The sequence below is a fragment of the Garra rufa genome, chromosome 1 (assembly GCF_049309525.1).
Source record: "Garra rufa chromosome 1, GarRuf1.0, whole genome shotgun sequence".
NCBI classification, from domain to species: domain Eukaryota; kingdom Metazoa; phylum Chordata; class Actinopteri; order Cypriniformes; family Cyprinidae; genus Garra; species Garra rufa.
The window spans coordinates 27,583,951-27,608,069 of NC_133361.1; the positions used below are offsets into that span (position 1 = coordinate 27,583,951).

At 35.9% G+C, this 24,119-nt stretch overlaps 7 protein-coding genes across 7 annotated transcripts; 4 read left to right on the forward strand and 3 right to left on the reverse strand.

Annotated features, from left to right (window-relative positions):
- Positions 1 to 8,621: 8,621 nt before the first annotated feature.
- Positions 8,622 to 9,401, forward strand: LOC141333375 (hemoglobin subunit beta-2-like). The gene is made up of 3 exons (XM_073838358.1): positions 8,622 to 8,758; positions 8,854 to 9,076; positions 9,173 to 9,401. Exons 1-3 carry the CDS (start codon positions 8,667 to 8,669, stop codon positions 9,299 to 9,301), a joined length of 444 nt encoding a protein of 147 aa, XP_073694459.1. The 5' UTR covers positions 8,622 to 8,666; the 3' UTR covers positions 9,302 to 9,401.
- Positions 9,402 to 11,704: 2,303 nt separating this feature from the next.
- hbae1.1 (hemoglobin, alpha embryonic 1.1) lies at positions 11,705 to 12,315 on the reverse strand. Its single transcript, XM_073833490.1, has 3 exons — positions 12,221 to 12,315; positions 11,929 to 12,136; positions 11,705 to 11,833 (listed from the first exon to the last, which is right to left on the reverse strand). The coding sequence occupies exons 1-3, from the start codon at positions 12,313 to 12,315 to the stop codon at positions 11,705 to 11,707; spliced, it is 432 nt and encodes a 143-aa protein (XP_073689591.1).
- Positions 12,316 to 12,795: 480 nt separating this feature from the next.
- hbbe1.2 (hemoglobin beta embryonic-1.2) lies at positions 12,796 to 13,429 on the forward strand. Its single transcript, XM_073833711.1, has 3 exons — positions 12,796 to 12,887; positions 12,983 to 13,205; positions 13,301 to 13,429. Exons 1-3 carry the CDS (start codon positions 12,796 to 12,798, stop codon positions 13,427 to 13,429), a joined length of 444 nt encoding a protein of 147 aa, XP_073689812.1.
- Positions 13,430 to 15,151: 1,722 nt separating this feature from the next.
- Positions 15,152 to 15,761, reverse strand: LOC141325731 (hemoglobin embryonic subunit alpha-like). Its single transcript, XM_073834758.1, has 3 exons — positions 15,667 to 15,761; positions 15,375 to 15,582; positions 15,152 to 15,280 (listed from the first exon to the last, which is right to left on the reverse strand). The coding sequence occupies exons 1-3, from the start codon at positions 15,759 to 15,761 to the stop codon at positions 15,152 to 15,154; spliced, it is 432 nt and encodes a 143-aa protein (XP_073690859.1).
- Positions 15,762 to 16,247: 486 nt separating this feature from the next.
- On the forward strand, positions 16,248 to 16,881 carry hbbe1.3 (hemoglobin, beta embryonic 1.3). Its single transcript, XM_073835338.1, has 3 exons — positions 16,248 to 16,339; positions 16,435 to 16,657; positions 16,753 to 16,881. The coding sequence occupies exons 1-3, from the start codon at positions 16,248 to 16,250 to the stop codon at positions 16,879 to 16,881; spliced, it is 444 nt and encodes a 147-aa protein (XP_073691439.1).
- Positions 16,882 to 18,854: 1,973 nt separating this feature from the next.
- On the reverse strand, positions 18,855 to 19,455 carry LOC141328409 (hemoglobin embryonic subunit alpha). The gene is made up of 3 exons (XM_073835428.1): positions 19,361 to 19,455; positions 19,069 to 19,276; positions 18,855 to 18,983 (listed from the first exon to the last, which is right to left on the reverse strand). Exons 1-3 carry the CDS (start codon positions 19,453 to 19,455, stop codon positions 18,855 to 18,857), a joined length of 432 nt encoding a protein of 143 aa, XP_073691529.1.
- A 2,245-nt stretch (positions 19,456 to 21,700) lies between these two features.
- LOC141329999 (hemoglobin subunit beta-1-like) lies at positions 21,701 to 23,456 on the forward strand. Its single transcript, XM_073835531.1, has 3 exons — positions 21,701 to 21,792; positions 21,867 to 22,089; positions 23,328 to 23,456. Exons 1-3 carry the CDS (start codon positions 21,701 to 21,703, stop codon positions 23,454 to 23,456), a joined length of 444 nt encoding a protein of 147 aa, XP_073691632.1.
- Positions 23,457 to 24,119: the final 663 nt, after the last annotated feature.

The following is a 24,119-nucleotide window of genomic DNA, read 5'->3' on the forward strand; positions in this document are numbered from 1 at the left end:
CACGATTTGAACAATTCATGGGTTCTTAAAATGACACTCGCTGTGGATGAACTTGAGGCAAGTATAAACGGTTCATGATCGGTCTTTATTATTAGTCGAAAAACAACTGTATTAAAATGACAAAACTATGTAAAATCATTGGTTTCAATACAATATCTGCTGTGTCCGAAAGTCTTCAGAGAACATATATGTGACCCTGGACCACAAAACCAGTCTTAAGTCGCTGGGGTATATTTGTAGTAATAGCCAAAAATACATAGTATGGGTCAAAATTATTGATTTTTCTTTTATGCCAAAAATCATTAGGAAATTAAGTAAAGATCATGTTCCATGAAGATTTTTTGTAAAATTCCTACTGCAAACATTTCAAAATGTAATTTTTGATTAGTAATATGCATTGTCAAGAGCTCAATTTGGACAACTTTAAAGGTGATTTTCACCCTAAGATTCCAGATTTTCAAATAGATGTATCTCGGCCAAATATTGTCCTATCCTAACAAACCATACATCAATAGAAAGCTTTCATATGATGTATACATCTCAGTTTTGTAAAATTTAACCTTATGACTGGTTTTGTGGTCCAGGGTCACATATAGTCGAAATACGATTTTGAGTTTTTTAAATGATTAGACTCAAAAATCTGAAAAATTATCTGTCTCTTTTTTTCAAAAGTCATTTAAAAAAAAGCTAAAAACGTGTACTTTACGTACAAATTATTTTTGGCTAGATACGTAAGAAACTTAAGTACAATTTCAAAGTACTTTTTATCACCCTGACATAAACGAAACATTAATTACCTAAAATGTAAATTGTGGAATTGACACTAAATCAAACGAATTATTTTGTAGGGCTTTGTATGGACCGGGGATGAGTTTAAGCTATTTGAAATGAGCTACAGGCATGAAATCACCATTAAAAAACGAGCATTATCCTTCTGAGGTGGTAGCAGAAGTTGTGATCTCTGTGTACAAACATAAAGAATTTACAAGATAAAACCGTGTGGTTAAAAAGTAGAACATTAAAAAACAACACATTAATTAACAGACTCTTGTCAATAGCATCCACATATAGCTTAAACGTCGAAATTTCATTAAATTATCATGGGTTTAACAGATGGAGAGGATTTTTTTAACATTACAAAGAATGTGGTACTTGGGCATGGCACAAAGTTTATTTTGAGCAAGTTAATTTTTTAACCACACTACATTTTGGAAGTAAAGAAAATTCAAAATATTGTTTTGGTGTTACAAGTCACCGTGTAAAAGAAGGCCAAGACGACAGCAAATAAAAGGGCCCAATTTCTGTTTTCAGATGAAACATGCCCACTGGGGATCGTGAGATATTTTATTACTGTTTTATCACGATTTATCACAGAATTCAGACAGTGAACACCCATTTCTTTCTATGAACTTGTCAAAATGTTATTGACCATACAGAGAAAATAGGTAGCAAACAGCTCAAATTGATTTAATATAATACATTTTAATATAAGAAGGGCTTTTTGAATATTTTAAATATTTGGTTCGCACAATTTCGATAAATGTATCGAAATCTGTAATGGTGAACAAAACCTAAACATAGGTACAAATAAATGTCTTAGGTTACTGATTAAAAACCAGACATTAAATGTCAAGTAGTGTTTCCTAAATGTTGTAAATTAATTTGTTAATGAACTAAAGTTAGTTGTGGTTGTGGTTGGCACAGGTAAATAAGGAATTAAAATTTTGCTCAAGTTTGCAAGTTTCTCAAGTATTCGCCTTTGTACTATACGATCGCCTCTGCAATAATGTGAGCCTTTTCCTCATCTTAAACGCCATAGATTAGGCTATTTTACGATTTTATCAAACCAGCAATGACATGGCTTGTTTTTAGATTTTTGTTAGCACCAAAGGAGCCTGTTTATCAGAAAGAAACTATGCGAAAATAGACTCAACAATTGGTCTTTAAATTAAACATCTGAACAGTGGTTCTCAACCTGTTTTAATCCAATATCTGCAATCTGCAGTTATTGTGCTCCCACTGGAAACAATGGTGCGTTCAGATATGGATAACCCGGTTTGATGCCGTGTTCAGTTGTTATTGCCATTAGGCCTATGCAATATTTGACTGTACACCTTTGATTGTAGAGGTCTCCTGTAGACCTCTGCAGTAGATGTAAACTTATTTATCAGTTATTAAGATATTAAGAATTTAAATTCTTAATTCTTAGAATTCAATTTAAAAACAGTTGGTGCTTAAGTATGCCTCAGTAAAGTTACAGGCTATATATAGGCTACCTTATCGTCTGGCATGCAGGCTAAATTCAAGCCATTCAAATACGTTTCCAATGGTGGTCCCTAATACACTCAATGAAGTTCCCTGTGCTTATTTCTGTCCTGCATAGCCTACATCTGTTATACGACGGCTTCAAAGAATCGCAATCATCTTCAGAAGAACATTAGCAATGTAAAGAAGATAGAAGTAAGAAAAGGAGAAATAATATACAGTAAGGGGTGCATTTTACAGTCACCCCAAAACAGTAGCCCTCTAGCGGTTTGAGCCACACAGTGAATTTCTTTCGCTCCTGACAGCTCACTGAGAGGATTTCTTTCGCGCCTAATTCTCACTAAAGAACCATCAAGGTTTTAAGCATGATTGTATTATTATGTAGGCCTACTTGTATTAAGATAAGCCTAACAGTGATATAAATAAATAAAATTTACACACTACAAATGTATGCGTATATTTAAATAATACAATTTATTTTGTTTTATAGGTATTCCTGTATATGCTTAATATCAAATAAAATATGAACGAGAGAGACAGAGAGAGAGAGAGAGAGAGAGAGAGAGAGAGAGAGAGAGAGAGAGAGAGAGAGAGAGAGAGAGTGGTCGATTACTCCATAACAGATATCGATCCAAACTTTGTTCATGCTTTCACAGTCAGACCTCAACTCCCGATTTCGGATCACTGCTAAACTGTGCTTTACCTGAAATCACCATCTGAAAATTTCTTTGAAACCCAAACTCAGATGGACCCCATCTAATGCTGAACAATTAAAAGAAAACATGAACTGTCCTACTATATTAAAAATGCTGGATGACTATATGTCAACTAATTTCACCTCAGACGTAAATGGAATAAACTTAGCAACAGCAAATATAAATCGCATATTCAAAACGTTAGCAACTCTATCTAACATTAAACAACAACGCAAACATAAAAGAAATCAACAGAAAAAAAACAAAGGATGTTTGGTTTGATATTGAATGTACTAAGGCCAGAAAAGAACTAAGAAGACTTTCTTACAACAAACACAAAGATCCATCCAATCAGACATTACGGCTCAGTTATTCTGACTGTCTCAAAAATTACAAAAAACTATTGTGGAACAAAAGAGAAAATTATTTTAAAACCAAAATTGATGAAATTGATAAATCAATAGACCAAAACACTTTCTGGTATCTATATAAAAAACTTGAAAAGCCCAAATTAGAAATCTCACTTCAAAATGGCACTATTTGGAAATCTTATTTTGAAAATCTTTATAAACAAATTGAACCAGATGATCTCAACCTGCCTCAGAGTAAAATAAAAGAACAACTAGAAGACATGAAGAAAACAATTCTAAAATATCAAAACCCACTGGATACATTGGTAACAATATCTGAAATAATGGAACATATTAAAAACCTCAAACTAAAGAAGGCATGTGGGCAAGATAAAATTAGCAATGAAATGCTTAAACTCAGCAGTCCCAGCATGATTAAAGCTCTAGCCAAATTATTAAATCTGGTTTTATGGTCTGGTGACTTCCCTGAGATCTGGTCTGAAGGACTGATCACATATAAAAAAGGAGATACATTTGATCCCAGTAATTACCGTGGCATTTGTGTAGGCAGTAACCTAGCAAAGCTTTTTTGCAATATAATAAACAGCCGCATAGTAACATTCCTTACAAGACACAACATCCTAAATAAATCACAAATTGGCTTTTTACCAAAACACCGAACATCTGACCACATCTATTCTCTCCACACTCTAGTTAACAAAAATCTAAAAGGCAAACAAAGAAAAATATTTACATGTTTTGTTGATTTAACCCTCTGGTGCTCTTCGTTTTGCAGTCACACGTGTGCTCTTCGCGGTCAGAAGTGACCGGACACCTGTAACGCATCCTGTAATTTTTTCAGTAAAACCATTCCAATTCATTTTTGTTTAATAATATTTTTTCTTTTTTCTTTTGCATTTTGAGAGGGTTTTGTGGTAATAATGAATATTTATGCTGTAATTAATATCCATTTTTTGCCATTGAGAATAATAAAAAAAAAATTTAATTTTTTTTTTTATTTTTTTTAATGAATGCAGTATTTCAGGTTGAAATAGAGACTCAGCCATTCAACACTAATTTTTGAAGGCAGATTAGCGCCATCTGTTGGTAAAAAACGAGAAAAACATCTGTAATGGCAGGTGTAACTTGATGCCTGTATAGTTCTCTACAAAGCAGCTTGTGAATTGCCTAGTTGTTTTTAGACAATTGATTCAGCATTTTTATTAGGTGGAATAGTTGAACATACATTTAAACAATCTCAAAGACTATTTCTTATCCAGTTTGGGATAGTTTTTTGTTATAAATATGATTTGAAGCGTTAATTTTTTGTATATGCAAGAGAGTGTGTGTCTTTTGCACTCTGGATATGTAATTTTTTTATACATATATTTTTTTTTATTTTACATCTTCTCAATTTGCTGTGTTTCAGTTCATTTGTGCATGTGTGTGTGTATGTGTGAGAAAGAGACAGAAAAATTCTGTACATTTTTGTATTTTTGTCGATTTCCCATTCATTTCCTGATGTCGGTCATTTTTGACCAAAGAGCACAAGTTTTTTTTTTTTTTTTGGAATCGTGCCCTCATTTTTTATGTGTGTCCATAAAAGTCACTGAATTTGGTAGCGTTCTGATGAAGCTGTGATTTTAAAAAAAAATTCAAAACCGAAAATGTTTTGGTCAAAAGTGACCGAATAGAGGTGAGTATATTAGTGTGTTGTGTGTGTGTGTGTGTGTGTGTGTGTGTGTGTGTGTGTGTGTGTGTGTGTGTGTGTGTGTGTGTGTGTGTGTGTGTGTGTGTGTGTGTGTGTGTGTGTGTGTGTGTGTGTGTGTACCTGGTATTCATCACGTTGTGGGGACCAAATGTCCCCACAAGGATAGGAATACCAGTAGATTTTGACCTTGTGGGGACATTTCTCAGGTCCCCATGAGGAAACAGGCTTATAAATCATGCACAATGAGTTTTTTTGATGAAGTAAAAGTGTGCACAATCTCCTGTGAGGGCTAGGTTTAGGTGTAGGGTAGGTGTAGGGCCATAGAAAGTACAGTTTGTACAGTATAAAAACCATTACGCCTATGGAATGTCCCCATAAAACATGTAAACCCAACATGTGTGTGTGTGTGTGTGTGTGTGTGTGTGTGTGTGTGTGTGTGTGTGTGTGTGTGTGTGTGTGTGTGTGTGTGTGTGTGTCTGTCTGTGAATGGGTGTGTTTTAGAGTGTCACCCCTTCACTGCTGTGTACTTTTTTCAGCATTGTGGAGGATTTGTAGATTGTACACACAAAAATTCTCTGAATATTTGTATTTTTGTCAATTTCCCATTCATTTCCAATGGTCGGTCATTTTAGACCGAGGAGCACAAGTTTTTATTTTATTATTAGTTTTTTTTAATCGTGCCCTAATTTTTTATGTGTGTTCACATTCCAAATGCCATAAAAGTCAATGAATTTGGTACTGTTCTGATGAAGCTGTGATTTTTTGAAAAATTCTAAACCGAAAATGTTTTGGTCAAAAGTGACCGAATAGAGGTGTGTATATTAATGTGTGTGTGTGTGTGTGTGTGTGTGTGTGTGTGTGTGTGTGTGTGTGTGTGTGCGTGTGTGTGTGTGTGAATGGGTGAGTTTATGAATGGGTGTGTTTTAGAGTGTCACCCCTTCACTGCTGTGTACTTTTTTTCAGCATTGTGGAGGATTTGTAGATTGTACACACAAAAATTCTCTGAATATTTGTATTTTTGTCGATTTCCCATTCATTTCCTATGGTCGGTCATTTTAGACCGAAGAGCACAAGTGTGACTATTTTTTTTATGACCACTTAGCCTGCTTGAATCATGCCCTCAATTTTTTTTTGTGTTGACATTCCAAATGGCATAAAAGTCACCGAGTTTCATATCATTCCGATTAAGCTGTGATTTTTAAAAATTCAAAACAGAAAATTTTTCGGTCAGAAGTGACCGAAGAGCACCAGAGGGTTAAAAAAAGCTTTTGACTCTTTTTGGCATGATGGTTTACTATACAAATTATTACAAATTGGCATTGGTGGAAAAACATTCAATGTTATACAATCCATATATAAAAACAGTAAATGTGCCGTTAAAATCGCGGCAATCTCAGAAGTGCGTTCTTCCAGCAGGGTCGTGGAGTGAGGCAGGGATGTAGTCTGAGCTCAACCCTGTTTAACATCTACATCAACGAGCTGGCAGAAGCTCTAGACCGCTCTGACGAAATCCCAGGCCTCGCTCTGCACGACTCTGAAATAAAATGCCTTCTGTGTATGCGGACAACCTGGTCCTGCTGTCTCCTACAGCTGAGGGTCTCCAGCGCAGCCTGGCCCTGCTGGAACAGTACTGTGTGGAATGGGCATTGACAGTAAACCTGGACAAAACCAGAGTCATGGTGTTTCAGAAGAAGGCCAGGTCTCAGGGAAACAGGTACCAGTTCTGTTACGGAGGGGAAGTCCTAGAGCACAGCACCAGCTACACTTACCTGGGTATTGAGATCTCAGCATCAGGGGGCTTCAGTCTGGCTGTGAAGGCCTTGCAAGAGAAGGCCAGGAGGGCATTTTATGCCATAAAATCACGATTTGGACAATTAAAACTACCAGTTAGAACATGGATTAAATTATATAAAGCAATCACTAAACCAATTCTACTGTACGGGAGTGAAATTTGGGGACCAGTATTAAAGTTTGAAAATTGGGATAAAAGTCTAATAGAAAAAACACAATTGGAATTTGCAAAAAACATACTAATGGTAAAATAAAACTTCAGTCAAATAGAGGATGAGAAACACTTTCTTCTTGTCTGCCCCAAATACTCCACTACAAGGCAAATCTTCTTTCCACAATTTGAAGCATTGAATTGTTAATTTTTGTCTCTAAATGACTCTAAATGAGAAATTACATTATATACTACTCGGAGAGAATGATGTGGCAGTCAAACTAGCTGCAAAATATGTATATTCTACACACCATACAAAATGGTTAATTAATTATTTTTATTTTCACATATTGTTCACTATATATTTGTCATTATTATAATCAATATTAGAAATACTGTCTGCTGTTTTTATGTTTATCTATTGTATTTAATTTAATATATTTATTGTATTTTCTCTGATTTATTGTCTGTTTTATTACCTTGATGTTATTATACTCTGTATATAAAATGCTTTGGCAATACTGTAACAAATGTCATGCCAATAAAGCTACTTGAACTGAACTGAACTGAACTGAACTGAACTGAGAGAGAGAGAGAGAGAGAGAGAGAGAGAGAGAGAGAGAGAGAGAGAGAGAGAGAGAGAGAGATTGGCGCCCCCTGTTGGATAAATCTAGTTATTTTTAGTTCTGTCCTGTTTAATTTAAGGTATGTTATATTAGTCATGTTAATACAAATGGACAGCAGGGGTCGCTAAAATATTTAATTTTGTGATGCAATACTGATGTTTTTGGCTAGTGTTATATTGCACAATACCTCGACTGCCTAGATGTTATAATAAATGAATATGAATATAATCTGTAGCAAAAGTTCCCTATATGTAGATTTGGTGCTGAAAAAAGCTCTACGCACGTTGCAAAATCTTATAGTAAATTTATGAGATGTCTTTCAATACATTACGGAATTTTAGATGAACAATTAATCACATTATATTTTATATACATTTATTTAGAAAACTGTAATGTCAAATACACAAGTCACGATGTTCGATTTGGTAAATATGCTGTATCTTGCAACTTTCACGGGGAGAAAATAAATGATGAGCAATTATTTGTCGATTAAATAAGTCAACAAATAACGGAGAAGCAGAGGTGTGAGAAAATGTGAAAAAAGGGTTTCTCTAGTCAGATAAGGACTAGTAAATTAAATTGATCAGTTCAGAAAACAGAGAAGCGGAGGTGTGAGAAAATAAGAAAAATGGTTTATCTTGTCAGATAGGGCCTACTTAATTCAGTTTCTCAGTTCAGAATTCCCTATCTATAAAAATATTCTGTCATAGGCATATGTATATATTATGTCTATCATACCAGATTACAATAATTCCTTAAAAAACGTTGGCATATTAAAATAAATTCTGAACTGAACAAATAGTCTCATTAGGTCTATTGTCGTTTCTATTCATTTTTAATCTCGGCAAATTATTGTCAAAATTATTCCTTTGCAGATATTAGAAGAGGAAAGTTGGCTATGATATGCATCTTTTGGGTGTACGTGGTTGAACCAACCCACAAACTTGTCACCCAATAGTCCGCCAAGGGGTGGGGCGACGAAGCGCATTTAAAAGCCTCGCCAAGAAACTGTCTCTGTTCACAGCACTCTTTAGCATCTGTTCAAGGAAGTTAGTCTGAACATCTAAAGTCGGAAACATGGTTGAGTGGACAGATTTCGAGAGGACCACCATCCAGAACATCTTCTCCAAGATGAACTACGATGTTGTTGGTCAGCAAGCTCTGGCAAGGTATTGAGTCCTGGCAATTAAATTAACTTAGACTGGCTACTAGTTTTTATACTGTGCTCCAATTAAATGCCATTTCTCTTCGTTCTGGTTTGTAGATGCATTATCGTCTACCCCTGGACCCAGCGGTACTTCGGTAATTTTGGCAACCTGTACAACGCCGCTGCCATCATGGGAAACCCCATGATTGCCGCTCACGGTAAAGTCGTTCTCCATGGCCTGGACAGGGCTGTGAAGAACATGGACAACATCAAAGCCGAATATGCCGAGCTTAGTGTGCTGCACTCTGAGAAGCTCCACGTAGATCCTGACAACTTCAGGGTAAGCTGATTTTGAGCTTACAGTGTTCAATAATAAGTCTTATTCGGATTTCAACGTTCATGGATACTGTCTATAACTTTGTGTTGTCTCCCACAGCTTTTGAGTGACTGCTTGACCATCGTTGTTGCTGGACAACTGGGCGCTGGATTCACACCTGAAGTCCAGGCCGCTTTCCAGAAATTCCTCGCCGTCGTGGTCTCCTCCCTGCAGAGACAGTACCACTAAAAACAAAACCCGCTTTAACTGTAGCACTGAAGATCATCTGATGTTTAAACAAACGAATATGTTCTTTTGAGTTGAAGCAAATAAATGTGTCAGTATTCAATATGCAGTGTATCCTGTGTTCTTTTATATTCGCATGAAACAGTGTGTCTTTGGTATTGCTGCTGCTGCGGCAGACAGCTTTTGAGCTGAAAACAAAATGCATGTTTTGGTATTACCTGTTTTTACCTGATCATCTTTTATTAAAATATGCACCTAGTTCGTGCATAACGTTGCAACGGTTGACATTATCTGATTACCTCTTCTAGAAATAGGAAACTATTAAAAATAAATCTAATAAAGTCAGAGAGTATTATGCCAAGTTTTATTCAAATAACCAGATGGATTAGATGGCTAGGAAATAATATTACACATTTGTAATATATACAATTTTGTGATACACAGTTTTACAGTTTGAAAATGTTACAGTTAACTGAGCCATTATACTAGCCTGTTAACCCAAATACAGAAAACAAATATCAATTGTTTAGAGATTAACTGTTGACATAATTGATGGCAACAAATTTGGCCAAATGCAATACAATTCCAAATACAATTCACTAATGTTATTTGATTTATTACGTAATCTAAGGGCACTTCAAGTCTTGAATTGTCTTTGGGGTAAAGAAAAACTTAAATAAACAAATAAATAAATAAAGGAACTACCAAAAAAGACATTTTCCGTGTACAGAACAAGCTTGGAGAAATTTAACCTTTTGTAATATTATTATAATATACATTAATCACACACACACACACACACACACACACACACACACACACACACACACACACACACACACACACACACACACACACACACACACACACACACACACACATATATATATATATGTGTGTGTGTGTGTGTGTGTGTGTGTGTGTGTGTGTGTGTGTGGAATTGTATTGCATTTATATTTGGCCAAATTTGTTGCCATCAATTATGTCAGCAGTTAATCTCTAAACAATTGATATTTGTTTTCTGTATTTGGATTACCAGGCTAGTAATGGCTCAGTTAACTGTAAAATATTCAAACTGTAAAACTGTGTATCACAAAATTGTATGTATCACAAATGTGTTCCCTTTTTATCTCCTAACCATCTAATCCATCTGGTTATTTGAATAAAACTTGGCAGTTTATTCACTATAGTTTATTAAATGGTAATAAAATATGACAATATTATATATATATTATATACATACACACATACACACATACATATACATATATATATATATATATATATAATATTTTAACCGCTTTAGTAATAAATAAAGTCCCTAGTAATAGATAAAAGACATATTGAACGAATTAAAAATGACTTTTTACACATGCATACATATATATATGTAATATTGTCATATTTTATTACCATTTAATAAACTATAGTGAATAAACTGTGATAATGTGAGAAATTTTAAAGGTGTCTGAATAAATTTTGGTTTGACTGTAATTTATTAGTGATCATCAAGATGAATTTGTTCTGACACAGTTGAACTCTGAGCTCTTGTCCTATTTTATTACCATTTTCTAAACGATAGCGATTAAACTGATAATGTGAGAAATGTTGAAGGTGTCTGAATACATTTTGTTTTGACTACATAAAACCATATATATATATATATATATATATATATATATATATATATATATATATATATAATATTTTAACCGCTTTAGTAATAAATAAAGTCCCTAGTAATAGATAAAAGACATATTGAACGAATTAAAAATAACTTTTTATAAAAAGCTAAAAAACTTTTAAACAGTTTTATCGAGTGAGAAACGCATTATTTGATAGATTTCAAAATTGTATAATTTAAGCCAAATGGAGCTAATTAAATTTAGTCTATATAATTTACTGAATTAATGAATCAATGAATCTCAAGCATATGAACTGAAGTAAAAGTTTCCACATATTAAAGTAGCTACTTTTTATACAAGTATGCAAAAGTAAAAAAGCACGATTTTTGTACTTCAAGTGCTTTACAATTCGGTTTACAGCTGCTTAAGTTATAGCTTTTTAAAGTTTAAAATTGATTTATTAGTTTATTTGTTTGTGTGGTTGTTTTTTTAATGTTTGATTAGTGTCAATACTAGACAAAACAACATTATTTTCATGTTCATTGGGTGGTAGTTCTGTAGAATGAACGAAACAGTTGCAGGAGCCTATTTGTGTTCTGCGATGTTTTTAAAACATAAATTACTGACAATCAAACATGGATACGTTTATGACTTGCAAAAACACGCACAAAAGACGTTAATGTAATGTTTTTCATAATCATTTATTGCATCATAACAGGACAGAATGTTTGTATAGGCATCTATCTGGTCTGACGCGGTTCGACTAGACAGTAACATGAGTTTATCTGTACTTCTCGGACAGAGCCAGAGCCAGAGCAGTGAGGAACTTGTCCATAGCAACATGGGCCTCTGGAGTGAATTCGGTGGGGAACAGAGTGGCCAGAACCACGAGGATGTTGTGGGCCAGAATCTATGGAAAAAAAACATGGAAACAAATTAAGTTACCGCCACTACGAGATTATGACAGAATCGGAGTTGACTAAAGATGAATTTCGTTGCTCTTACCTTGAAGTTGGCGGGGTCAATACGCAGCTGGAAAGCGTGAAGCTCGCTGAGGTTCAGGAGCCCAGCGGTAAGGTCATCGATTTTGCTGACAGCCTCAGCAACGCCGCCCATCACGGTCGACCCGTGCTTCCTCACAGGGGCAGAGCCGGGGCTCAGGTCTTTCCAGTGAGAGAAATAGGTTTTGGTCTGGGGGTAAACCACCAACATCCTAGACAGACACAGTGAACTGAATTGCAGATATGAAGAAAACATTATGGCTTTGAATATTACAACGTACTTTCAATAACCTTACCTGGAAAGAGCATCTTGACCAATGTCATCAGCCTTTCCTGAGATCTTGGCCCAAAGGGCTTTGACGGCAGCTTTGTCTTTGGCGGAGAGACTCATCGTGGAAGGATGACTTTGCAGCAAACTTCTGTAGCATGCTGGCAAGAGGATTGGCGGTTTTATAGCCTACTGACATCCGGAAGATACACCCAAGACCCTCCTCTCACCCCCAACTATGACTCATCAGATTTTGGATGAATGCCAAAATGTTCCACTTTTTTCTCCTGACGCTTTGTCTTTTCTCTCCACTTTATTCAATTAGTCTTAAATTAGTCAAAGTATAGACTCATTGGGCCTATTGTGGTTTCTATTTTTATTTAATTGAAGCAAAAATATTGTTAGCATTAACTGTTAAAGTTTGGCTATGACATTCATCTTTTGGGTGGACCTGTTTAAACCAACCCACAAAGTTCTCACCCAATAGCCATTCAAGGGGTGGGGTGATGAAGCGCATTTAAAAGTACTGCCATGAAACTCTCTTCATAGCACACTTTTAGCATCTGTTCAAGGCAGTTAGTCTGAACATCTAAAGTCGGAAACATGGTTGAGTGGACAGATTTCGAGAGGACTACCATCCAGGACATCTTCTCCAAGATGAACTACGATGTCGTTGGTCAGCAAGCTCTGGCAAGGTATTGAGTCCTGGCAATTAAATGAACTTAGACGGGCTACTAGTTTTTATACTGTGCTCTAATTAAATGCTATTTCTCTTCGTTCTGGTTTGGAGATGCCTTATCGTTTACCCCTGGACCCAGCGGTACTTCGGCAACTTTGGCAACCTGTACAACGCCGCTGCCATCATGGGAAACCCCATGGTTGCCGCTCACGGTAAAGTTGTGCTCCATGGCCTGGACAGGGCTGTGAAGAACATGGACAACATTAAAGCCGTCTATGCCGAGCTTAGTGTGCTGCACTCTGAGAAGCTTCACGTAGATCCTGACAACTTCAGGGTACGTTGATATAATGTAATTACTAAGTCTTGTTCAGACTTCAACGTGCATGCATGCCGTCTTTCATATAACAATGCCATTGTGTCCTTCTGCAGCTTTTGAGTGACTGCTTGACCATCGTTGTTGCTGGACAACTGGGCGCTGGATTCACACCTGAGGTCCAGGCCGCTTTCCAGAAATTCCTCGCCGTCGTGGTCTCCTCCCTTCGTAGACAGTACCACTAAAAACAAAACACAGAGGATCATCTGATGTTTAAACAAACGAATATGTTCTTCTGAGTTGAAGCAAATAAATGTTTCAGTATTCAATATGCAGTGTATCCTGTGTTCTTTCATATTCGCATGAATTCCCACGTCTTTGGGTTTGCTGCTGCGGCACTCAGCTTTTTATTTGAAAACAAAACGAAAGCCTTGAGCTGTTTCTAATTATCAAGTTCGTGCATAACCTTATTTGATTATTAAGCAAAGAATATATAGTTTGACAAATCTGCAGTTAGCCATTATAGACATTAACCTGAATACAGAAGACACATATCAGTTGTTTAATGATTCTTGCAGAGTTCACTGATGTTATTTGATTTATGTAATATTAATTTTTTTTATCATGTTAACATAAGATTGTAAATATAGGAACACTTAAAGTATTGGATTGCCTAAAACAAACAAATAAACGAACGAATGAACAAATAAATAAGACATTTCTCAATTAAATAATACAATACACCATATTTTACTAAGGAGAAACGCCTCATTTATTAGATTTTAACATCTGTAACGCTTTTTCACGACTAATTTGTACGTATTTCACAACAAGGTGGCTAATTCGTACAAATTCGTAGGACCTCACTGGTAAGATTTTGTACAACATTTACAGACCACAGTGAAGAGTAGGCTTAGGGGCGGGGTTAGGGGTAGGTAATTTGTACGAATTCGTATGAGTGAAGTCTTACAAATTCGTAGCCTAATTGTCATGAGATCGACAACAGAAGTCAAACGGAGCAGATTAAGTTTAATTTACTCTATTAAAATTTATAGTATCTGAAACGTGAGTTAAGTTAAAAGTTTTCACATGTATTTGTACTTATAGTATACTTTATTTAAACTTAATAGATTTATTATCAGTGACCAGTTGCCTACTAAATGAACTGTACAACCCTTAAAATTGAATACTTATTAGATTAATCAGGTTTAATTACTCAAGAGCTTTTACAGCTCTGCCTCCAGTTATGCTTAGGTTGAGAAATTATTTAGCAATATTCTTGTTTATTTAAAGGTTTTTAAAGTTTAATGTTGGTTTATTTATTTGCTTGGTTGGATGTTTTAAGTTTAATTAGTGTCAATACTAGATTAAAAAACATTACTTTCATGTTCATTGGATGTAATTCTATCCACCTTTTTTTGTAAGAGCGGGCGTGGCCATTTGTACATTTTATAGGTCTGGCTTCTGATCTCATAGTGTCCAGCTATTTCTAGCTGTACAAAACAGTTGATTTTGCTCCTTGATATTAAATATTGTTGTGACTTACCATGTTATTTTTATGTTTCATCCTTATTATGAACACACTGGTTTGCAGTGCAAACAGTTTTTCCATTTACTGCACGTTATTCTTCTCATTATTTCCCTACCGCAGCTTATGAACCGGACGTCTCACACATTACTAGAAAACAGATTACTTCCGCATTAAAAAATATAAGGTGAATGAAACTGTTGCAGTATTTGTGTTCTGACTTGAGAGTGTGCGTATCTCATCTCACCATTTAGTACGTCTTCACATTATGACTACAGGGATGTTTATAAAACACTGACAAGTAAATGACAAAATCATGCACCAAAGACAATTTTGTTAATGTTTTTCATAGTCATTTATTGCATCATAAGAGGACAGAATGTTTGTACAGGCATCCATCTGGTCTGACGCGGTCCGACTAGAAGACAATAACATGCGCTTATCTGTACTTCTCGGACAGAGCCAGAGCCAGAGCAGTGAGGAACTTGTCCATAGCAACATGGGCCTCTGGAGTGAATTCGGTGGGGAACAGAGTGGCCAGAACCACGAGGATGTTGTGGGCCAGAATCTATGGAAAAAAACATGGAAACAAATTAAGTTACCACCACTACGAGATTATGACAGAATCAGAGTTGACTAAAGATGAATTTCGTTGCTCTTACCTTGAAGTTGGCGGGGTCAATACGCAGCTGGAAAGCGTGAAGCTCGCTGAGGTTCAGGAGCCCAGAGGTAAGGTCATCGATTTTGCTGACAGCCTCAGCAACGCCGCCCATCACGGTCGACCCGTGCTTCCTCACTGGGGCAGAGCCGGGGCTCAGGTCTTTCCAGTGAGCGAAATAGGTTTTGGTCTGGGGGTAAACCACCAACATCCTAGACAGACACAGTGAATTGAATTGCAGATATGAAGAAAACATTATGGCTTAGCATATTACAGCGCACTTTCAATAACCTTACCTGGAAAGAGCATCTTGACCAATGTCATCAGCCTTTCCTGAGATCTTGGCCCAAAGGGCTTTGACGGCAGCTTTGTCTTTGGCGGAGAGACTCATCGTGGAAGGATGACTTTGCAGCAAACTTGTAGCATGCTGGCAAGAGGACTGGCGGTTTTATACCGCCATCAGGAAGATACACCCAAGACCCTCCTCTCACCCCTAACAATGACTCATCCGATTTCGGAAGAATGCCAAAATGTTCCACTTTTTTCTCCACTTTATTCAATTAGTTTTAAATGAGTCAAATCATGTATAGACTCATTGAGTCTATTGTGGTTTCTATTTTTATTTAATCGAAGCAAAAATATTGTTGGCATTAACTGTTTAAGTTTAGTCTTTGCAGATATTAGAAGATAAAAGTTGGACATGATATTCATCTTTTGGGTGGACCTGTTTGAACCAACCCACAAAACTTCTCACCCAATAGCCATTCAAGGGGTGGGGTGATGAAGCGCATTTAAAAGTACTGCCATGAAACTCTCTTCATAGCACACTTTTAGCATCTGTTCAAGGCAGTTAGTCTGAACATCTAAAGTCGGAAACATGGTTGAGTGGACAGATTTCGAGAGGACCACCATCCAGGACATCTTCTCCAAGATGAACTACGATGTCGTTGGTCAGCAAGCTCTGGCAAGGTATTGAGTCCTGGCAATTAAATGAACTTAGGCGGGCTACTAGTTTTTATACTGTGCTCTAATTAAATGCTATTTCTCTTCGTTCTGGTTTGTAGATGCCTTATCGTCTACCCCTGGACCCAGCGGTACTTCGGCAACTTTGGCAACCTGTACAACGCCGCTGCCATCATGGGAAACCCCATGGTTGCCGCTCACGGTAAAGTTGTGCTCCATGGCCTGGACAGGGCTGTGAAGAACATGGACAACATTAAAGCCGCCTACGCCGAGCTTAGTGTGCTGCACTCTGAGAAGCTCCACGTAGATCCTGACAACTTCAGGGTACGTTGATATAATACAATTACTAAGTCTTGTTCAGACTTCAACGTACATGCATGCCGTCTTTCATATAACACTGCCATTGTGTCCTTCTGCAGCTTTTGAGTGACTGCTTGACCATCGTTGTTGCTGGACAACTGGGCGCTGGATTCACACCTGAGGTCCAGGCCGCTTTCCAGAAATTCCTCGCCGTCGTGGTCTCCTCCCTTCGTAGACAGTACCACTAAAAACAAAACACAGAGGATCATCTGACGTTTAAACAAACGAATATGTTCTTCTGAGTTGAAGCAAATAAATGTTTCAGTATTCAATAAGTATTGTATCCTGTGTTCTTTCATATTCACATTAATTCACGCAGTTCATTCATATATTCTTAGACATTCTATGAAAGACTGTGTCATTTCCAACTAAAATATTTACATATAGCATATAAGGATGCCTTTTCAGGGAGGTAACAGAGTTTGATAATTCTACAGTTAATCAAGTTATAACTAGGTGCTAGAAACAGATACAAATACTAACACAAATATACGCCAGACAATCATCGGTTATTTAATTATTGTTTACATAAATTATCATAACATATTTCATTTTTTTTAATCGTCTATGCTACTGACAAACATAACCCAACACATTTACTTGTCCTTGCAGAACTCACAGATGTTGTTTGATTTAAGGAACAGTCCGTTATTTTAATTTTGATCATATAAGAATAAAATGCACCAGAATACTTTTGAGAAGTTTAACTGCCGTAGTAATACAATTTACATAGCCTACCGGACGTCGAAATACAAGTTTCTGAGGAGCAAGAAACGAGAAACTGAGCGAGAAACGGTTTTGTTATATTTCAAAAGTTCATAATAATAGCCAAATGGATCAAATTAAATTTAGTCAATACACTATATTCAATTTAAAGTCAAAGTAACTCAACCATTTGAGTGGAAGTAAATGTTTCCACATTTATTTGAACTTAAACTATAGCTACTTCATGTACTCGATGAATTCAAGTGTCAAAAAGCAACACATATTCTTTTCTTGAGGGAAAACGCAAATTAGATCAGTTTTCTCAATGCCTAATATATTAAACTACAGCCTATGAAACTTGTCAAAAGTATGGTAAAATGTATAATTAATTATATGAGTATAATGTTATATGCGATTATTAAATTCAGCAACAACTTGATTTTTTGATGTTAGAATAATATTACATGTGTAAATACCAATAGGCTAGTTCTTTACAGATAATGTTATATGTGATTATTAAATTCAGGAACAACTTGATTTTTTGATGTTAGAATAATATTACATGTGTAAATACCAATAGGCTAGTTCTTTACAGACTGATCGTCGACCATATTCACATTCGTAATAAAATCAAATATAAAATAAAAAAATAATTTCAGTGATGGTTGTAGGTTAATTAAAATAAACTGAAGTAGATTAAAGACGTCCATACCTGTGAATTATATTTTATTAAAAATTTAATAATATAATTTAATAAAAATTTAATAATATAATTTAATAAAATATAATCTAAGTTAACAGACTCAGTTTAATAGACAAACTATATATTTTACAACCCTGCCATGGGACTGGGTTGCAACCCAACTTAATAAGTGGATAGCTTTATTTTATGACGATCAGTGAAATATGCTCTTTGTACATGAAAGGACTAAATTAAATAGTAGCAAATGTAACACTCTCCAAAGTACTTATTAGACTAATGAAACTCAGTTACTCAAGTGCTTTACAGTTAACATATGTTTAAGGTTGAGAAATTTAGCAATATGCTTCTTTATTAAAAGTTTAAAGTTGATTTTGTTGGGTTATGTTGGGTTTTATTTCAACCCAGACTTTAGTTTGTTGCAAATCTGCTCATAATGAATGGCAATACTAGTTAAAACAACATTATTTTCATATTCATTGGATGGTAGTTCTATAGAATGAATGGAACATTTGCAATATTTGTGTTCTAATGCGAGACTGTGCAGTATCTGCTCTCTCACCATTTAAAAACAAAGCTGTTTTTAAAACATGTCGACAAACAAACACAGACAGGTTTTTGACTTGAAAAAACATGCTCCAAAGACGTTTAGTTAATATTTTTTATAATCATTTATTGCATCATAACAGGACAGAATGTTTATACAGGCATCTATCTGGTCTGACGCGGTCCGCGATCCGACTTACATTCATGCGTTTATCTGTACTTCTCGGACAGAGCCAGAGCCAGAGCAGTGAGGAACTTGTCCATAGCAACATGGGCCTCTGGAGTGAATTCGGTGGGGAACAGAGTGGCCAGAACCACGAGGATGTTGTGGGCCAGAATCTATGGGGGAAAAACATGGAAACAGTTTAGGTCACCGGCACTGCGAGAATCAGAGTTGGATAAAAATCAATTTCGTTGCTCTTACCTTGAAGTTGGCGGGGTCAACACGCAGCTGGAAAGCGTGAAGCTCGCTGAGGTTCAGGAGCCCAGCGGTAAGGTCATCGATTTTGCTGACAGCCTCAGCAACGCCGCCCATCACGGTCGACCCGTGCTTCCTCACTGGGGCAGAGCCGGGGCTCAGGTCTTTCCAGTGAGCGAAATAGGTTTTGGTCTGGGGGTAAACCACCAACATCCTAGACAGACACAGTGAATTGAATTGCAGATATGAAGAAAACATTTTGGCTTTGAATATTACAGCGCACTTTCAATAACCTTACCTGGAAAGAGCATCTTGACCAATGTCATCAGCCTTTCCTGAGATCTTGGCCCAAAGGGCTTTGACGGCAGCTTTGTCTTTGGCGGAGAGACTCATCTTGGAAGGATGACTTTGCAGCAAACTTCTGTAGCCTGCTGGCAAGACGAGTAGCGGTTTTATACTGCCATCAGGAAGATACACCCAAGACCCTCCTCTCACCCCCAACGATGACTTATCAGACTCTGGAAGATTGCCAAGATGTTTCACTTATTTTTTTTTATTGCTTTCTTTCTTTTTTTTTTTTTTTTCTTTTTTTATCGATTTTTTTAAACGAATTAGCAATTAATTAAATGGAAGTTCATTAATTTAATATAACCATCTATAATTGTAATTAATATCATAAGGCGGTGCTCATATAAATTGCGTTTTATTAAGTTTTGTTTTAATTTTCGAGGAGCTCTTTGGGTTACAAACACTACAACTTTGCATATAATTAGTCGTTCAAAACGTACTTTTTTGTGTAAAAGACGGCTTAATTTGTTATTTTTTATTTTCCTTTCTTTCTTTCTTTCTTTCTTTCTTTCTTTCTTTCTTTCTTTCTTTCTTTCCTTGTATTTAGTGCAATTTGAATTAGGCTACTTGATTTTATCATACGTTTCCAAATTTACTTTTTTTTGTGTCAATTAAACATTGTATAATTATTGCCACGCCTTTGCTGAGAAACTGCTTGTTATCTATCTTTAAACTGTCTGTTATCAAAAGACGAATTCTTGACTGTGGGCGGTCTCTCTTTAAGTGTAGATAATTGTTGAGGGCACAGTTCAGCCAAAGCTATCTCACGACCAATTCGAAAGTATACAAGGTGGGCAAGTCGTACAAATTTTGTACTATGTGTCTAGACCCCAGTAAGGGGAACATATTTGGAAAAAACAGCATATCTAAAAGTAAACCTTCAAAGCAATAGCTCTCAGAAAAGTACAAAAACTGTCATTAAAGACGTACCCTTTCAAAAGGTACTTACATGTATACATTTTAGGAACTAATATGCACTTTTAAAGCACTAAGAGTGGCTTTAATGTACTAACATGCACTATTTAGAGGTACAAAGATGTGCCTTTTAACTTTTGTACCTTATGAGTAGCGCCCCAGTGACAACTTTTTTCTTGCGTACGGTCCGTATAAGGTTCTTTATGGCATCAACGGTTCTGTGAAAAAACTCGAACATCTGTGGAATGCAGAACAGGTTTTTTGCAGCCAAAAAAGGTCCTTTGGATTTCTAAAATGTTCTTTAAATGGTTGTTTTAGGAACTGTTCACGTAAAGGTTCTATGGGGAACCAAAATGGTTCTTCTATGGCATCACTGCAAAAACATCCTTTTGGAGTGCATAATACTCTTGTTTGTACGATAAGCTCGATTCTCGATTATAAAAAGGAAACTTTTGTGAACCCTTTGTGAAAGTTTTGGAATATTTTTACACCATTAATATAGCCTCACGCATATTTTTATTCTGTAATTGTTTAGAAACGCATAATCAAAGATAGAAATAGCTATAGAGAGCTATTTGGAGTCGTCATTTTATGAATTCAACATGAGCTACGCAGATGACCTCAAATGACTGACCTCGGATGTTTATATGCCATTTGTCAAATGGTCGTTGTTTTATCCTTAAATGTCAAAAGTTTCATGATTTTTGATAACGTTTTTAACGATTTTCAAAAATCATCTCATTGTGCATTCCAATTAATCTCAATAAAACTGCAGTTGGGTTATTTTATGTAAACATAACTAAAAAAAAATACAGCTAACTAACACAATAAAAACATGATAACATCATAAAAAACATGATTTTTGACAATGAAAGAAAACGGAGTTATCTGTTTTTGCAAATAAACTCTTCATATGGTCACAAACGTTGATTAGTAATACACTAAAAGTCGTATTGTGATTTTTTTTCCAGCTAAATAAGTTTAGTGTTAAACCTAATCAACACACCTGAAATAATCAATCAAGGTCTTCGGGCACATTTGAAAATACGAAATTAGATGTTTGATGGTAAATCTCCGGAATACTAACCGCCTAACATCGCGCTGTGTACTGTGTACAGAAAACTGATATCGAGATATCAGCCCTGCATCAGGCCAAGTTCATTTTGGCTCATTAAAGCTACTCGTGTTGTGGCGCTGATAAGTAGGCTACTAAGTGAAAAGCCAATTTTCAGATTGGATTAACGTCATTTGAACAGAATTCATGACACATGTTTTGCAGGATTACATGATTATATGGGCGGGTGACCGATATAAATGAACGCGACCTAACTATCTAGTAATTAGTGCTATCGCAGCATTAAAGTATCAACTGATCATGGTGGAGTGGACTGACGCTGAGCGCAAGGCAATCAAAGCCGTGTGGGAAAAAATCAATGTGGATGCGACTGGGGCCCAGGCTTTGGCAAGGTGAGTGTGGCCAGTCTGTTAACCTAACATAAAATTAGTTGGCTTCTTTTATATTTACATGTGTTCCTCCATAGATGTCTCATCGTGTACCCATGGACTCAGCGCTACTTTGGTTCCTTTGGGTCGCTGAGTGACGCCGCAGCCATTATGGGTAACAAAAAAGTGGCTGCTCACGGCAAGGTTGTGATCAACGGACTCGCACTAGCAGCCAAGAACATGGATAATATCAAGAGCACCTATGCGCCCCTGAGCGTGTTACACTCCGAGAAGCTTCACGTGGATCCGGACAACTTCAGGGTGGGTCTTCGCTTTTAAGTTTGAATTTGAGTATGGGAAGGAGGCGGGGTTAAATACTACCAGTCAAAAGTTTTTGAACAGTAAGAATTGTATTGTTTAGAATCTCTTCTGCTTACCAAGTCTGTATTTATTTGAGGTACAAAGCACAGCAAAAACAGTAAAATGTTGAAATATTTCTATTTTTTAAAATAACTTTTTTTCTATTTGAATATATTCTAAAATGTGATGTATTCCTGTGATCAAAGCTAAATTTTCAGCGTCATTACTTTGGCCTTCAGTGTTACGTGATCCTTCAGAAATCATTCTTATACGCTGATTTGCTGTTCAAGAAACATGTATTGTTATTATTATTTATTATTATTACTATCAATATTTAAAACAGTTAAGTACATGCTTTACATCATTATTTGATGAATAGAAAGATCCAAAGACCAGCATTTATTTTAAATATAAAGCTTTTGTAACATTATACAGTATACCATTCAAAAGCTTTGAGTCAGTATTTTTTTTTCTTGGGAAAGAAATTATATAAATTAATACTTTTATTTAGCAAGGATGCAACTGATCAAAAGTGATGATAAAGACATTAATAATGTTACAAAAGATTTCTATTTCAGATAAATGCTGTTTTTCTGAAATGTATATTCATGAAAGAAACCTGAATTTTTTCTTACATGTCTTGCCATCATAATATTAATGTTTTTGTGCAGCAAATCAGAATATTAGCATGTGACTGGAGTAATGATGCTAAAAATTCAGCTTTGAAATCACAGAAATAAAATCAATTTTAAAACATATTCAAATAAAAACAGTTATTTTAGATAGTGAAATATTTAAAAAGTTACTGTTTTTTCTGCACTTTAAATCGTTTGGAATTGCATTCTACACAATGCAGTATGCAGTATACACTTTGTAGTTTGCAGTAGTGCTTATACTACTCAGTCATGCATCACAGTACATTGATTTCCATTAAAACACAAAAAAGAGTCTTTATGGGCATGTATTGTTCTTTTAAGAACCTTTAACACCAGTGGAATCTTTCCACTGCACAAAAAGTTCTTTATAGTGGAAAAGATTTTTCAGATTAATTGACACTATAAGAACAGCTCTTTTAAAAACTGTTCACACAAAGGTTATTTTAGGAATCCCAAATGGTTCTTATATTGCATTCTTTTAGAACGTTTTCAGAGTATATATGTGAAATTCTAATTACCTTATCGTTTCCTCTTTCCTCAAAGCTCCTCGGTGACTGCGTGACCATTGTTGTGGCTTCCCAGCTCGGTCGTGCCTTCACTCCGGACGTCCAAGCAGCATGGCAGAAGTTTCTGGCAGTTGCAGTCTCTGCACTTGGAAAACAGTACCATTAACTGGACATCTGGTTCTGAAAAGCTGCACAGAATTGTGTATATGCATCTTCCAATTAATAAAACCCTAAACAATTCTGATCAGTGCTGTTCTGTTTTTGAGGTTAATGCATAGGCCAATGTGCACAAAAAGATACACTAAATTCGCATGCAATTTTGTTGTCCTCATTCTTAGTTGTATGTTCATATCATTGATTATACGCATTGGAAGTTGAAAAAAATACTTGCGTTGGAAGCCATCTTACAAAGGGAAATATTTTACTTGGGAGATCCATTAAGCAACAATCTGCTTATTTCAGCACTGGACAGCGCCACACACAACCTGTCCGATCCTCTATCACAGGCAGTCTTAGCTGCCATAATAATAAACGTAACCAAAAAATGGCTTAAAGCTTAAAAATACTGATGTATTGTAAAGAGCTAGACGTAAACCCGCATTTTTTTGTATTTTCATTAAGCTAAACAGATTGAGCATATTTATGTAAATCAGACTCAATCATTAAACATATTTTCTGCAAAGAAAAGCAAACGCAGGTTTTGATATTTCGTGGATATTTTAATGAATAAGTAAATAAGAAATAAATTAATAAGTAAATAAATAAGCGTCATTAATGCGCTGTGCTCGTATAATCACATGTAACAAATCAAAACAAGCAATCAAACATC